At 41.2% G+C, this 12946-nt stretch overlaps 1 protein-coding gene across 5 annotated transcripts in view; it reads left to right on the forward strand.

Moving 5' to 3' along the window:
* The window catches only part of CATSPERE (catsper channel auxiliary subunit epsilon), a 108150-nt gene that overhangs the window by 17129 nt on the left and 78075 nt on the right, over positions 1-12946 (forward strand). For all 5 annotated transcript variants that reach the window (XM_081945184.1, XM_081945185.1, XM_081945187.1 and 2 more), the window contains exon 5: positions 6737-6822. In XM_081945184.1, coding sequence (XP_081801310.1) covers positions 6737-6822 — 86 coding nt within the window. The remainder of the gene's footprint in view (positions 1-6736; positions 6823-12946) is intronic.

The following is a 12946-nucleotide window of genomic DNA, read 5'->3' on the forward strand; positions in this document are numbered from 1 at the left end:
TTGCTGGTTCAATAAAACCTCTTTTTAAATTGGTGTCGATGTAGTTCCTCAATTCTATCATCTCCTTGAGAGTCATAGAGTACATTTTTGGCTTTGGTAAGGTTGCCCCATGTTTGAAGTCTATTGCACAGTGTGGGGCGGTGAGGTGGAAGATAGTTTCCGTCTAATGCAACAGCATAGGAAAATAATAAGAAAGTGTGGCAGGCTAAAGATTCTTAAAGGAACCTCTGCCAGCCTGATAGCCAGTAGGTGAAGCCGCCATTCGACCACAACCACCACCATTACCTGGTCCCGTGGTGGTGGGAGGAGTGACCCATTACAAGTTTGACCAGATATTAGACTCCTGATTGCATAGGGATCAACTGCAGTACCTGGTTCGATGGAAGGGATATCCCGATACAAAAGCCTCCTGGGTGGCAAGTGGAAACATGCGGGCAGCCCGTCTGCACAGGAAGTTCCATGGGGAATATCCTCACAAACCAGGGTGGAATACAGGGGGGCCTGGGTGTAGTACTCTTTTGCTATTTATCCTAACTACATGTGCTTACTATATTCCAGATGCGGCCCTAGTGAGAGGGGAACCGCCTGTCAAACCTCAGGGTTTGCCTTACCTGGGGGGGAAGGAAATTCCTGGTGTTAGGGGGAGTTTGCGAACAGGGCAGCTGCAGCAGCATGCTAGAGAACCTCAGTTGGAGCGCCAATCAGCTATATGTCAGCCCTGAAAGCCATCTTTAGTTTCGTTCTTCAGGGTTGCCACATTTAGTGCTGTGGGAAAATGGGAGGGGGTTTGCATGGAGTTGGTGGAGATGTATAGCCGTAACAACATTCCTTTCCCTGGGAGTCAACATTCGTTCAGCCTACACCTGGAGAGGTGTCACTGGAGAACATGTCTGGGTGGGATGGTTAATTGATTGGGCCATGTGATGGACATGTGGGTGCAGGGGAAAGGACTTTGATTTTTCTTTGGGCAGGTAAAATCTGAGGTCTTTCAGATTCCAGTTTTCCCAGATGTGCCAAGATGGCATCTCTAATAAAATGGAATTTTGAGGAACTGTTGGCTTCAGAGTTTCCTTTAGTTGAGGGTGTTAATTGGAACCCTTAAGGGATTGCCTTCTGGAACCATTCCCTTAAGGGATTGATTTCTGGGAAATGTAGTTTTATGTCATGTGGTCACATCTGTGTTTCTGATCACTGAGTGTCACTGAGTCATACTTCAGATGGGCTGCTGGGTAAACTTGCCATGCAGACCAGAAGTCATTTTGAATACCAGAGCTACTGGGGGCTGTGTACTCTCTCAATATTTGGGATGATATTACCTCTTTTCACCTATGTGTAATTGGATCAGTTTATGATGTGTGCTTCGGAAGAATCTCTTCAGTGACTGTGAGTTATTGTTTAGAGAATGCCTGATGAATAAAAGTAATCTGCATGATCTCTTTCCATGGAATTTATCTGTCTATGAAAAGTAATCTGCAGCTTGGAACAGAATAGCATGGCTTGCCTATATAACAAAGCTTTTGCTGTGACCCAGCAAAACAGATATAGTGCCCTTGTTGATCTTAATGGGGACACTAAAGAGATAGGTCAAGGTAGTTGTGATCATAATGACTCAAATAAGCAGGGGATTGTGGTCCAAAACGAAGAACTTTCTTCGGAAATGCAAAATGGGGAACCAGGTATCACACATCAGTCACAGAAGAAGAGCAAGGTAAACAAAAAGAGAAGCCACCTTCTGGTTGGTGAGTCAATCGTAAGGGATGTAAATTTAGGAGAGGATATGGAGGTTTTAAAAGAGGTCAGGTGTCTGCCAGGTGCTACTGCCAGCAGAGACAAGAGGTGTATTCTTAAGATAGTCAAGAATGCAAGTAAGGACTGTGACGTTGATGCTATTATACATCTTGGCACTAATGATCTATCCCAGAAAGATGTACTTTCTGTGCAGAATGATTTCCAGAACTTGGGGTATGAACTTAATAGTATAGGTTGTAGGCTTATCTTTTCAGAGGTTTTACCTGTATATAAGGAACAAAAAGGGAAGGGCCAGCGTGTAGCAGAGTTTAATGTTTGGCTAAAGGAGTGGTGTAAAAGGGAAGGCTTTGGTTTTATTAGTCATGATGCCTGTAGCTGGTCCAATGAAAAACTGTACAAAAGAGATGGGTTGCACCCATCCAAGAAAGGGACTGAGTTACTTGGCATTAAATTCACAGATTTTCTTGATAAACATTTAAACTGAAGAGTGGGGACAGAGAATAGATACAGAACATTTCTGTCCCCAGCAAACTAAAATTCATAGGGTTATAAGTGCATGTAACATAGATGTGTGTGTGGGTAAGATTATCACTCCTGCTGTCAAGCAAAACCAAGCATTTAATAGTGATTGCCATACCATGTGCATGAATCACACAAGTGGCAAGAAAATAGGGGCAGTCAGGCATAACACAGGTTATGTAGACAGTAAACACAAGGTCAATCAAAATGGACTCAAATGTCTATACACCAATGCACAGAGTATGAGGAATAAGCAGGGCGAATTAGAAATTCAAGTAAAAGAGGGCAGATACGATATTATTGCCATTACAGAAACTTGGTGGGATGAAACCGACAAATGGAACATACAGCTAGAAGGATTTAAATTATTTAAAAGAAATAGACCAAATAAAAGAGGAGGTGGAGTTGCACTATATATAAGAAATAACTACGTCTCTACAAAAATAGACCACAGCAATGATGAGAACAATCTTGAATGCATTTGGGTCAATATTAAAGGTTGTGGGGGAAATGACATTGCCATAGGTCTATACTACAGGCCACCCAACCAAGCAGAGGAAGTAGATGAACTTTTTGCTAGTCAGCTAACTAAGGTATGTAGGAAGCACACCACAATAGTAATGGGAGATTTTAACTACCCTGACATCAACTGGGAAACAAACTCTACACCAAGTGGAAGATCCAACAGGTTCCTAACCTAGCAGACAACTTTGTTTTCCAAAAAGTAGAGAAGGGAACAAGGGGATCAGCCATATTGGACTTAATTCTCACTAACAGAGAGGAAATGATAGAAGGTGTTGAAGCCATAGGAACCTTGGGGGCAAGTGACCATGCAATATTGGAATTCAACATTATCCAAACACAAGTAGTAGAACAAAGTCAAACTAGAGTCTTGGACTTTAAGAAAACTAATTTCAATAAACTTAAAGAGAGCTTGGGAAAAATTCCATGGATGAGAATCCTCAAGGGGAAAACAAGTCAAGAAGCTTGGGAAATTTTGAAAAATGAGTTACAAAAGCCCAGTCTAGCACAATACCAATGAAGAAGAAAAATAACAGCTCCCAAAAGAAACCAGCATGGCTGCATAAAGAACTATCTGACAAACTGAAAGACAAAAAAGGTAAGTATAAAAAGTGGAAGAAGGGGGACATAACTAAGGCAGAATATCAGCAAATAGCCCGAACCTGTAAAGATGAAGTGAGGAAAGTTAAGGCTCACAATGAAGAAAGGCTTGCCACAAAAGTAAAAATTAACAAAAAAAAGCTTCTTCCAACGTGTTAAAAACAAGAAAAAAGTTAAGGAAACAATTGGTCCATTGCTAGGAGAAAGTGGCAAGAAGGTGACAAGCAACAGGGAGAAAGCAGAACTATTTAACTCATGTTTTGCATCTGTCTTTACACAAAGGAATAAAACAGTCCAACCTATCAAAAGCAGCATCACAAAAATCAGATTAGGAACACAAATTGAAATAGGGAAGAAAATGGTAAGTGAGCACCTGTCTACCCTAGACGAGTTCAAATCACCAGGACCAGATGGATTACACCCCAGGGTTATCAAGGAACTAGTAGACGAGATCTCAGAACCACTGAATTATATCTTTCAAAGATCCTGGAACACCGGGGAACTACCAGAGGACTAGAAAAGAGCTGATGTGGTTCCCATCTTCAAAAAAGGGAAAAAATTAGATCCAGGAAACTACAGACCTATCAGCCTGACCTCAATACCAGGAAAGATTCTGGAAAAAATAATCAAGCAACGAATTTGCGAACACCTAGAAGCAAACAAAGTAATAGCCAAAAGCCAACATGGATTTGTCAAAAACAGATCATGCCAGACTAATCTTATTGCATTCTTTGATAATGTGACAAAATTAGTGGACCAGAGGAATGCTGTCGATATAGTTTACTTGGACTTCAGTAAGGCTTTTGATAAGGTAGAACATAACCTACTACTAGATAAAGTAGAAGAATGTGGGTTAGACAGCATTACCACCAGATGGATTCGTAACTGGCTGACCAACCGCACTCAACGTGTAGTCCTCAATGGAACTGCATCTACATGGAGGGAAGTATGCAGTGGAGTACCCCAAGGCTCTGTTTTAGGCCCAGTACTCTTCAACATCTTCATCAATGATTTGGATGAGGGAATAAATGGGGAACTCATCAAATTTGCAGATGACACCAAGCTGGCAGGAATAGCCAACACTCCAGAAGATAGGCTTAAGATACAGAAGGATCTTGACAAACTTGAACATTGGGCACTATCTAATCAAATGAAATTCAATGGTGAAAAGAGTAAAGTTCTACATTTAGGCAACAAAAATGGAATGCACAGGTACAGTATAGGTGGTACCTTGCTCGGTAGTAGTAACTGTGAAAGGGATCTTGGAGTCCTAGTGGACAACCGTTTAAATATGAGCCAGCAGTGTGCAGCAGCTGCCAAAAAAGCCAACACAGTCCTAGGCTGCATCAACAGAGGGATAGAATCAAGATCACGTGAAGTGTTAATACCACTTTATAATGCCTTGGTAAGGCCACACTTGGAATACTGTATTCAGTTCTGGTCGCCACGATGTAAAAAAAATGTGGAGATTCTAGAAAGAGTGCAGAGAAGAGCAACAAAGATGATTAGGGGACTGGAGACTAAAACATGAAGAACGGTTGCAGGAACTGGGTATGTTTAGCTTAAGAGAAAGAAGGACTAGGGGAGACATGATAGCATTGTTTCAATACTTCAGTGGTTGCCACAAAGAAGAGGGAGTCAAACTATTCTCCCACGCACCTGAGGGTAGAACAAGAAGCAATGGGTGGAAACTAATCAAGGAGAGAAGCAACTTAGAACTGAGGAGAAATTTCCTGACAGTTAGAACAATAATCAGTGGAACAGCTTGCCTCCAGAAGTTGTGAATGCCCCAACACTGGAAGTTTTTAAGAAGATGTTGGATAGCTATTTGTCTGAAATGGTATAGGGTTTCCTGCCTAGGCAGGGGGTTGGACTAGAAGACCTCCAAGGTCCCTTCCAACTCTACTGTTGTATTGTATAACCGCGCTGGGAGGCAAATGCTGACTTTACTTCCAGATTGCATCTATTTCATGCTCAGTGCTTTTTGAAACTCATTTGTGCACCTGAGTCCAGCTTAATAAACCCAGTTATCACCCACATGAGTGGAGTTGTTATTAGGTCCGGAGCGTGGAACAGTGTTCCTTGCACAGAAACCATTGTCCTTAATGAAGAAAAAAGCAGTAGCAAAGAAGATAGCATCCTTAACTAGGACACCTCAAACATGTTAAAATTGTTTTGTTTAAAGTGGTTCAGTTTTGGTGTTTGATGATGTAATTATTGGATTGCTATTTTACCCTATCAGGCTATTTTGCATATGAACTCTATACTGACCATTCTGTGTCTGGGTAAAGTAGAACTATGTGTTGTATAAACAGTTAAATCCAATCAGCACTGACAATAAAAGATATTATTTTTTGATCAAAACAACACTGGAATCAAGGGTTAGGTTAAATGTGCTGCTAACCAGAGATGGTGCAGCACTCTCTAGAAACTCCCCACTGTCATTTTATTTTTCACCATTTATGGCCATATATAAAATTTTCTCCACTCTCCCAAAATTCACAGCTGGAACCAGTAGTACTAGTTTTTGAGTAGATTTTGTGGAAGGTTTGCAGATATGACCCAAGTAAAGTGGAATCTTTATTGTAAAATAAAAATTAAGAATAATTCTGCTTCTTATTGTGTACTTTACATTTCTGTACTCCAGAATTTGCTTCAATAATTAGCTTTTCTGCCTGCCCGCCCGCCCACCCGCCCATCCATCTATCTACTTATCTACCTATCTATCTCAAATTTCTACACCGCCCAACTCACCTAAATGATTCTGGATGGTTTACAAACAAGATAATAATATAAAAACATGAGTAAATTAATTAAGGTTAAAATTTACAAGTTAAAAGTAAGAATCAAATTTAAACATTCCCAAGGCTGAAAGATTGACAAGGTGGAGGGAGTGTCCTCAAGCCATCAGCTATCCCTCTGATTATGACCATATTAACACAATAAGAAGCAGAATTATTATTCCTCAGTGGATCAAATATTGCACTAGCAACTGCTGATTCCTCACCAACTTGTTATGTTTTAAGACATTTAGAATATTTTTAGATGTTTTGCTCCCAAAGGAACTCTTCCCCAAATTTAGTATAAATCTTATATTGTTCTCTGTTTTGTTTTGGTTGTATCAAGACTTATCAAGCTTATCAAGACTTTTTGAATTTTCCTTGTGATTGGTCACTTCTTCAAGTTTTGCATCATATGCAAGAATTGTTTTGTAATTTATACCTTCATCCAATTCAGTTATTTTTACAAATGTGTAAAACTATATCCCTAGCTAGGCATAAGAAACTTCTTATATAACCCTGATACTATGAAAAAAAGAAATAATCCATATTTTTTCCTTTTATAGTCCTCTAAAGAGGAGGAGGAACGCTACTTATTTATCAACGCAGATATGAATTGTTTCTTATGGTATATTGATCAAGAAGAAGACAGGTAAAAAATACCCACACATTTGCACTTCTTTCTATTTAAATATCTTCAACTATGGCTGCTGTTTTGAATCTAGAGTTTTGCAACTGTATTTCTTAGCCATCAGCAATTATCCTGACTTCCAACAGACCGCTTAAGAATCAAATCATTTCAAGATACTTAATACTTTTTCTTTGCAGCCTAATCAGATTTATATTTATAGATGTTATGTAGTACTTATGAGTAGTAATATAAATTTGGTATTTAGGACTAACTGAAAACACTGAAAGAAACCTTTCCATAATGGTCCATGGCATTAGGCTAGAAACCAGGAGTTAACAAACCCAATTAATATAGCACTAACATTTAAAAAATTAGATAAAATTAACAGGCCAGGCCGGCTTGCTGGAAAAGCCAATTTTTTAGGGAGCGTTGGAAGGACCGGAGGTCAGGGATTATGCGAAGCTCCGGGGGCAGCTCATTCCAGAGGGAAGGCGCTTCCACAGAGAAGGCTCTCCCCCTGGGGGTCGCTAGCTGACACTGTTTGGCCGACAGCACCCTAAGGAGGCCAGCTCTCTGGGATCGCACTGGACGGTGGGAGGCTACTGGTGGCAGTAAGTGGTTTCGCAGGTACCCTGGGCCTAAGCCATGGAGCGCTTTAAAGGTCATAATTAGTACCTTGAATCGCACCTGGAAAACAACTGGCAACCAGTGCAGGCTGCCTAAAAGGGGTGTAACATGGGATCACCTAGGTACCCCCATGATAACCCGCGCGGCCGCATTCTGTACCAGCTGAAGCCTCCGGGTGCTCAAGGGCAGCCCCATGTGAGGTGATTGGGCCAATCACTTTCTCCCATTCCCAGGAAGGAGACAATGTCAAACCTGAAAAATCTTGCCAAGAAAATTGCAGGGATCTCTCCTGGCAGTCTCCAAGAAATCAGACAAGATTGAATAGGGGGAAAAACATGAATGGGATGAGTGATAATATAAATTTCATATTTAGGATTAATTGAAACCATTGAAAGAAATCTTAACCATTCCCATAATAGTCCAATAAATTATTTCTGTCACTAGGGGAATTGAATTAGTGCTGCTAACTACCATTGAATATATATATTTATGCTCATTTTTCATTTTCATGTATTTAAAATATATAGACGTGCCTTTCTAGGCTTAACAAAAAGTGTGATGAAGGAAAGATTTTGCCTTCTTTCATGCTCCTTTCTTTTCTAGTTAGATCTCTAGTTTTCAGTTTAGCTCTGGACATCTTTCAACACAACACCTGGCATTGTTTAACCAGGTGGTTTGACCCTGGATGTCTCCCCAGAGCCTTTCTGTGGGAAGCAGAAATCTCTCTAACTTTCCCTCCCTTCATCAGAGGCCATTTTTCTATAGAGAGTTGACAAAAGGATCAAAATGAGAATTTCTGTCTTTTTTTTTTCTTTACAGAAAGCTAAATGCAGGCTTGCCCCTCTTCTGGGTCATCTTACCATTGGAATATACTGATTAGCTTTCCTCTTCCTTGCTCATCTCCTCTTGAAATGAACACTACTAACAGGTTGCTGGTGTATATATGCAGAGACAGAAATAGAGAGCTTCTCTGTATCTTCTTATTGCCACATAGCTACTCATAGCTGTGGCTGGCTTAGTTACCTTTGCAACGTCTCAACAAGTGGGCTCCCTTTTTTGGAGTTTACTGCCAAACAGCATTGCTCTTTGTCTCTCTGCTTGCTATGTTTTCTCTGCTGTTGGTAGGAGAATTGGTTCCTATGTTGGTAATTCCATTTGGTTGGTTAAACAAGCCAGTCATTGTCTCTTAATATCTTGCTCCCAGGTTGCTTGGCATCGCTGTTGCCTCAACCACTCTGACATGGTTGAAGCTATTGCTTCAATACTCAGTCACAGTTCCTCTTATGGAGCCTTCAGTTGCTCACCTACTGGAACCCACCAATTTTCTACTGGGTCTTTAGTTTCTTTCCAAAGTCTTGATGCTTTGGGAGTCCCCTTCAATGAATTCTGCAATCACCTGTTTGTTCTTTTCTATAATAAATTCTCAGCTACCAATTTCAAAGCTTTCATTGCTTCATGGATTCCCTTTCCAAATAAGCGCACATGCACTTATTATTGTAGAACACTTCTGAAAATATTACAAAAACAATTTTAATAGTAGCAAAATGTTTAAATTAAATATGTTTTAAAAATATGGACTTTAAACTCTTCTTAGATATTTGCATTATATATTTATTAAATAAAATTCATATATGGACACACACAGACGCATAGACCCACATACACAAATGCACAATTAGAATCTTCGTACCACTTAGTAAACACTTTAATAATGTATAATTTCTTAAATATTTAATTATGTTTGTTTTTAGAAGGAAATTCAACAATATCTTGTTTGTATGCTTTACACTATTTATAAAATTCTGTTGGATAGTAAAAAGCATTTGTAGATTAAAAACAGCACACACTTTTATATACACTTCAATATATGGATTTCTCTTGAGCCTCCCTTATTATGAACATAGCACATGAAGGCCAAGTCAGTTGGCATTCATTTATTTGTCTATGCTGTCAAATTTTCTGCAGATGGCAAAAGCATCAAAATATTTACCACTGTTTTCAGTTCAATTTTTTATTTATTTTCCAAATATTGCAATATAGTTCTTTTCAATGCTTTTGAGTTTTTAAAATATATTTTATTAAGAATTTTAATTATAGTAATAAAAATTAATACAAGCTAAACTTAGAAAAACAGCAAAGAATACTGTGTTTCCCCGAAAATAAGACAGGGTCTTATTTTCTTTTGACCCCCCAAAATATTGATTGGGTCTTATTATCAGGAGGGCTTATTGTTTTGGGGTTGCTGGATGGCTGCTCTCTTGCGAGTGGACACCCAAAGAGCCAGGCACAGCCTCAGGGGCAAAGGGCTGTGTTGCATTGTTGCAGCAGCACAATACACCAGCCATGAGGTGACCACGCTGATGAGCAGCCACCCGGCAACCCCCATTCCAGCCGGGCAGAGCGCCATTCACGGACCCAGTGATATCCCAAAGGCACTAAGCCGTGTGGTGCTCTGCCCTCCCCCCAGCTCTCGCGGCTTGAAGCATTCGGGATACCCTTATACCCTCAGTGCATGGCGCTCTGCACGGCTGGAAAGGGAGGTTGCGGGAGTGCCTGTTCCATCCCCAACTGGTGTGCCTCCCAATCTCACCATGCCCTGGCCCAGCTCTCCCTGCAGGGCCAGTGTGCCGCCGCTGCCGTGGCACTCCAAGCATAACCTACGGCTTCCAAACTCCGGAGATCTGCAGCCAAGTCTTTCGGTAGCAGCCGTTCTGGGAGTGTGCTCTATGTTTGTGGGATGGCTGAGGCAGAGCGTACTCCCAGAGCTTACAACCATAGAGTGTATTCCCAGAGTGGCAACTTCCGGAAGACTTGGCATCCTACCTCCGTGCTTTGGAAGCCTCAGAAAAAGCCATGCGGTGGCTGCGGACGGCAGCGGAGGTGCCCTGGCTCTGCAGGGAGAGTTAGGCAAGAGCATTGTGAGGCTGGGAGGTGCGCAAACGGGGAGCGGAAAAGCCGCTCATGCAACCCCCCCTCTCCAGCCAGGCAGAGCCCCATTCACTGAAGGTGCCAAGCCGCGGGAGCCGGAGGGTGGCGAACAGGCACTCATGCGGCTTCGCAATACCCCTAAGTCAGTGAGTGGTGCTGTGCCTGGCTGGAAAGGGGGGGTTGCCAGGCGGCTGCTCATGAGCGTGGTCACCTCATGGTTGCTGTGTTGCTGCTGCGACAGCGCAACACAGCCGTTCAATCCTCCGGCTGTGCCCGACTCTTCGGGAGCCCGCTTGCAAGAGAGAAACCGCCCGGCAACCCCCCTCTCCAGTTGGGCACAGCACTGCTCACTGACCTAGCGGTATCCCGAAGGCACCAAGCAACGCGAGCCTTCCCCCCCCCCCCGTTCCTGCAGTTTGGCACCTTTAGGATACCGGTCAGTTGGTGAGTGGCGCTCTGCCTGGCTGGAGGGGGGGTTGTCCAGGGGGCTTATTTTTGGGAGAGGGCTTACATTTTTACCCACCTGAAAAATGTGGCATGACCTTATTATCAGGACATGTTGTATTTTCGGGGAAACATGGTAGAAAGAACTGCAGGAAAAGAGAAAAAAAGGAAAAGAAAGAACATAATAAAGAAAAAGAAATGTATAAAGAAATAACTTCCAACATTCATCACAACAAATACAAATACATTTAATACTATCCATCCCATAAAATTAAACAGATATCTGTTCATCCCATATTTGTAAGCAAATCTATAAAACATCACATTTTCAATCCTGGTATCAGCAAAAAGTGTTGCCAGAACATTGCAAGAAAAGTATTTTAACATTGATCAAATAAATCGGCTTTATATTCCTTCCTTTTATTTCTAACAGAATTAATCTTTAGTTCATTCAAAAAAAATTGTCAGCAAGGCTTTGAAACTGAAACTGGATCCAGATAAGACTATGGTTTCTTATGATGTGACTTCACTCTTCACCTGCATTCCAACAACTGAAGCTGTCACAGTAGTGGCAAAATAACTGTGTTCAACTGTGTTCCCCATTATGGCTGATCTCTACATGGAAAGGTAGGAACCAAAGTCCTAAACAACTTCATAGGAATTTCACCCAGACACTGGAATAGGTATGTCGACAATACTTGGGTCAAGATTAAAACATAGGAAATGGAAGCCTTCACCCAACACACCAACTCTGTGAACAGATACATTAAGTTCACTCAGGAAGATGTTAAGGAAAATAATATGGCCTTCCTGGACTGTGTAGAAGCCTTAACATTGAAGTTTACAGAAAACTCCCAAACACAGATCAATATTTACATTTTTATTCTCACCACCCACTAGAACATAAAATGGAAGTGATAGGAACCCTCCAACACCAGGCTGAAAGTTTGCCTACTAGCAAAGATGGAAAAGAAAATGAATTAAAACAAATCAAAGAAACCCTCAGAATTCTTGTTATCCCAACTTGGCTTTCATCAAATCCAAAAAAAGACCCAACAGGAGGTCCTCTATTACAGACAAGAAGAGAAAACAAATGAAACAAAGTTGTCATTCCATACGCTGTAGGAATGTTTGAAAAGCTCTGGAAGATTTTCAACCAACACAACGTATTCACACCCTTTAAGCCCCAAAATACACTAAGGCAGAAGTTTGTCCAACCCAAGGATAAAACACCCAGACACAAATTGAGCAATGTGATATATGCAGTACAACACAGTGAAATATGTGCACATCTATATCTTGGAGAAACAAAACAACCACTTCACAATCACATGCACAACATAGGAGAATAAACCCCTTTAGGGTAAGATGCAGCAGTCCATCAGAATTTGAAAGACATGGGTCACTCTTTTGAACATAGCAAAGTACACGTTCTGGACAGAGAAGACCGTTGGTTTGAAAAAGGGCTCGAAGAGACCATCTACATTAAAATTGAACAGCCTCCTCTCAACTGCGGGGGAGGAATACAATTCCACTTACCTCCTGTTTACAACACAGTCCTTTCAACAGATCCAAGAAGGTTACACGTGCATTTGCACTGTTCAGGTGACCCTGAGGGTACAAATAATGTCAGGTTTCCAAGTGATGAAACCCTTTCAAAAAAGAAATGTGCGAAGTCCATCTTCAAAAACAAATTTCTTTTATTTAGGTAGACATCAAATTGGCAAAGTATGTTGTAATTCCAGATCTGACACAAACCGGAATTACACCACATAATATTGTAAATATTCAGTCACATTCTCCAATAAACATTCAATCCACATTTTCTGGTGTCTTCAAACTCCACCTTCCGTTCTCAGCAGGAGCAGCCTCTGTTGCCACAGGAAAGAAGGTCACCTAGCCAAACCAATGCTCACTATCTATTTGCTCCTTCCCCCACTTTAAGAATGTGGTGAGCCCGAAAAACCCCTTATGTGGTTGAGAGAAAGAAAAAGGAATAAATGAGTATAACAGAGAGCTAAATAAAATGGCTACACATGTCAAATTCAGGCTCGACAGATAAGCCTCCAAGTGGTCTCAATGACGCCCAGAGAGAATGCTAATGTCCAGATGACTGCGAGGAATATAAATCCTTCAATTTTCCTCC

The sequence above is a fragment of the Natrix helvetica genome (genome assembly GCF_964273705.1).
Source record: "Natrix helvetica genome assembly, chromosome: 2".
Lineage (NCBI taxonomy): Eukaryota > Metazoa > Chordata > Lepidosauria > Squamata > Natricidae > Natrix > Natrix helvetica.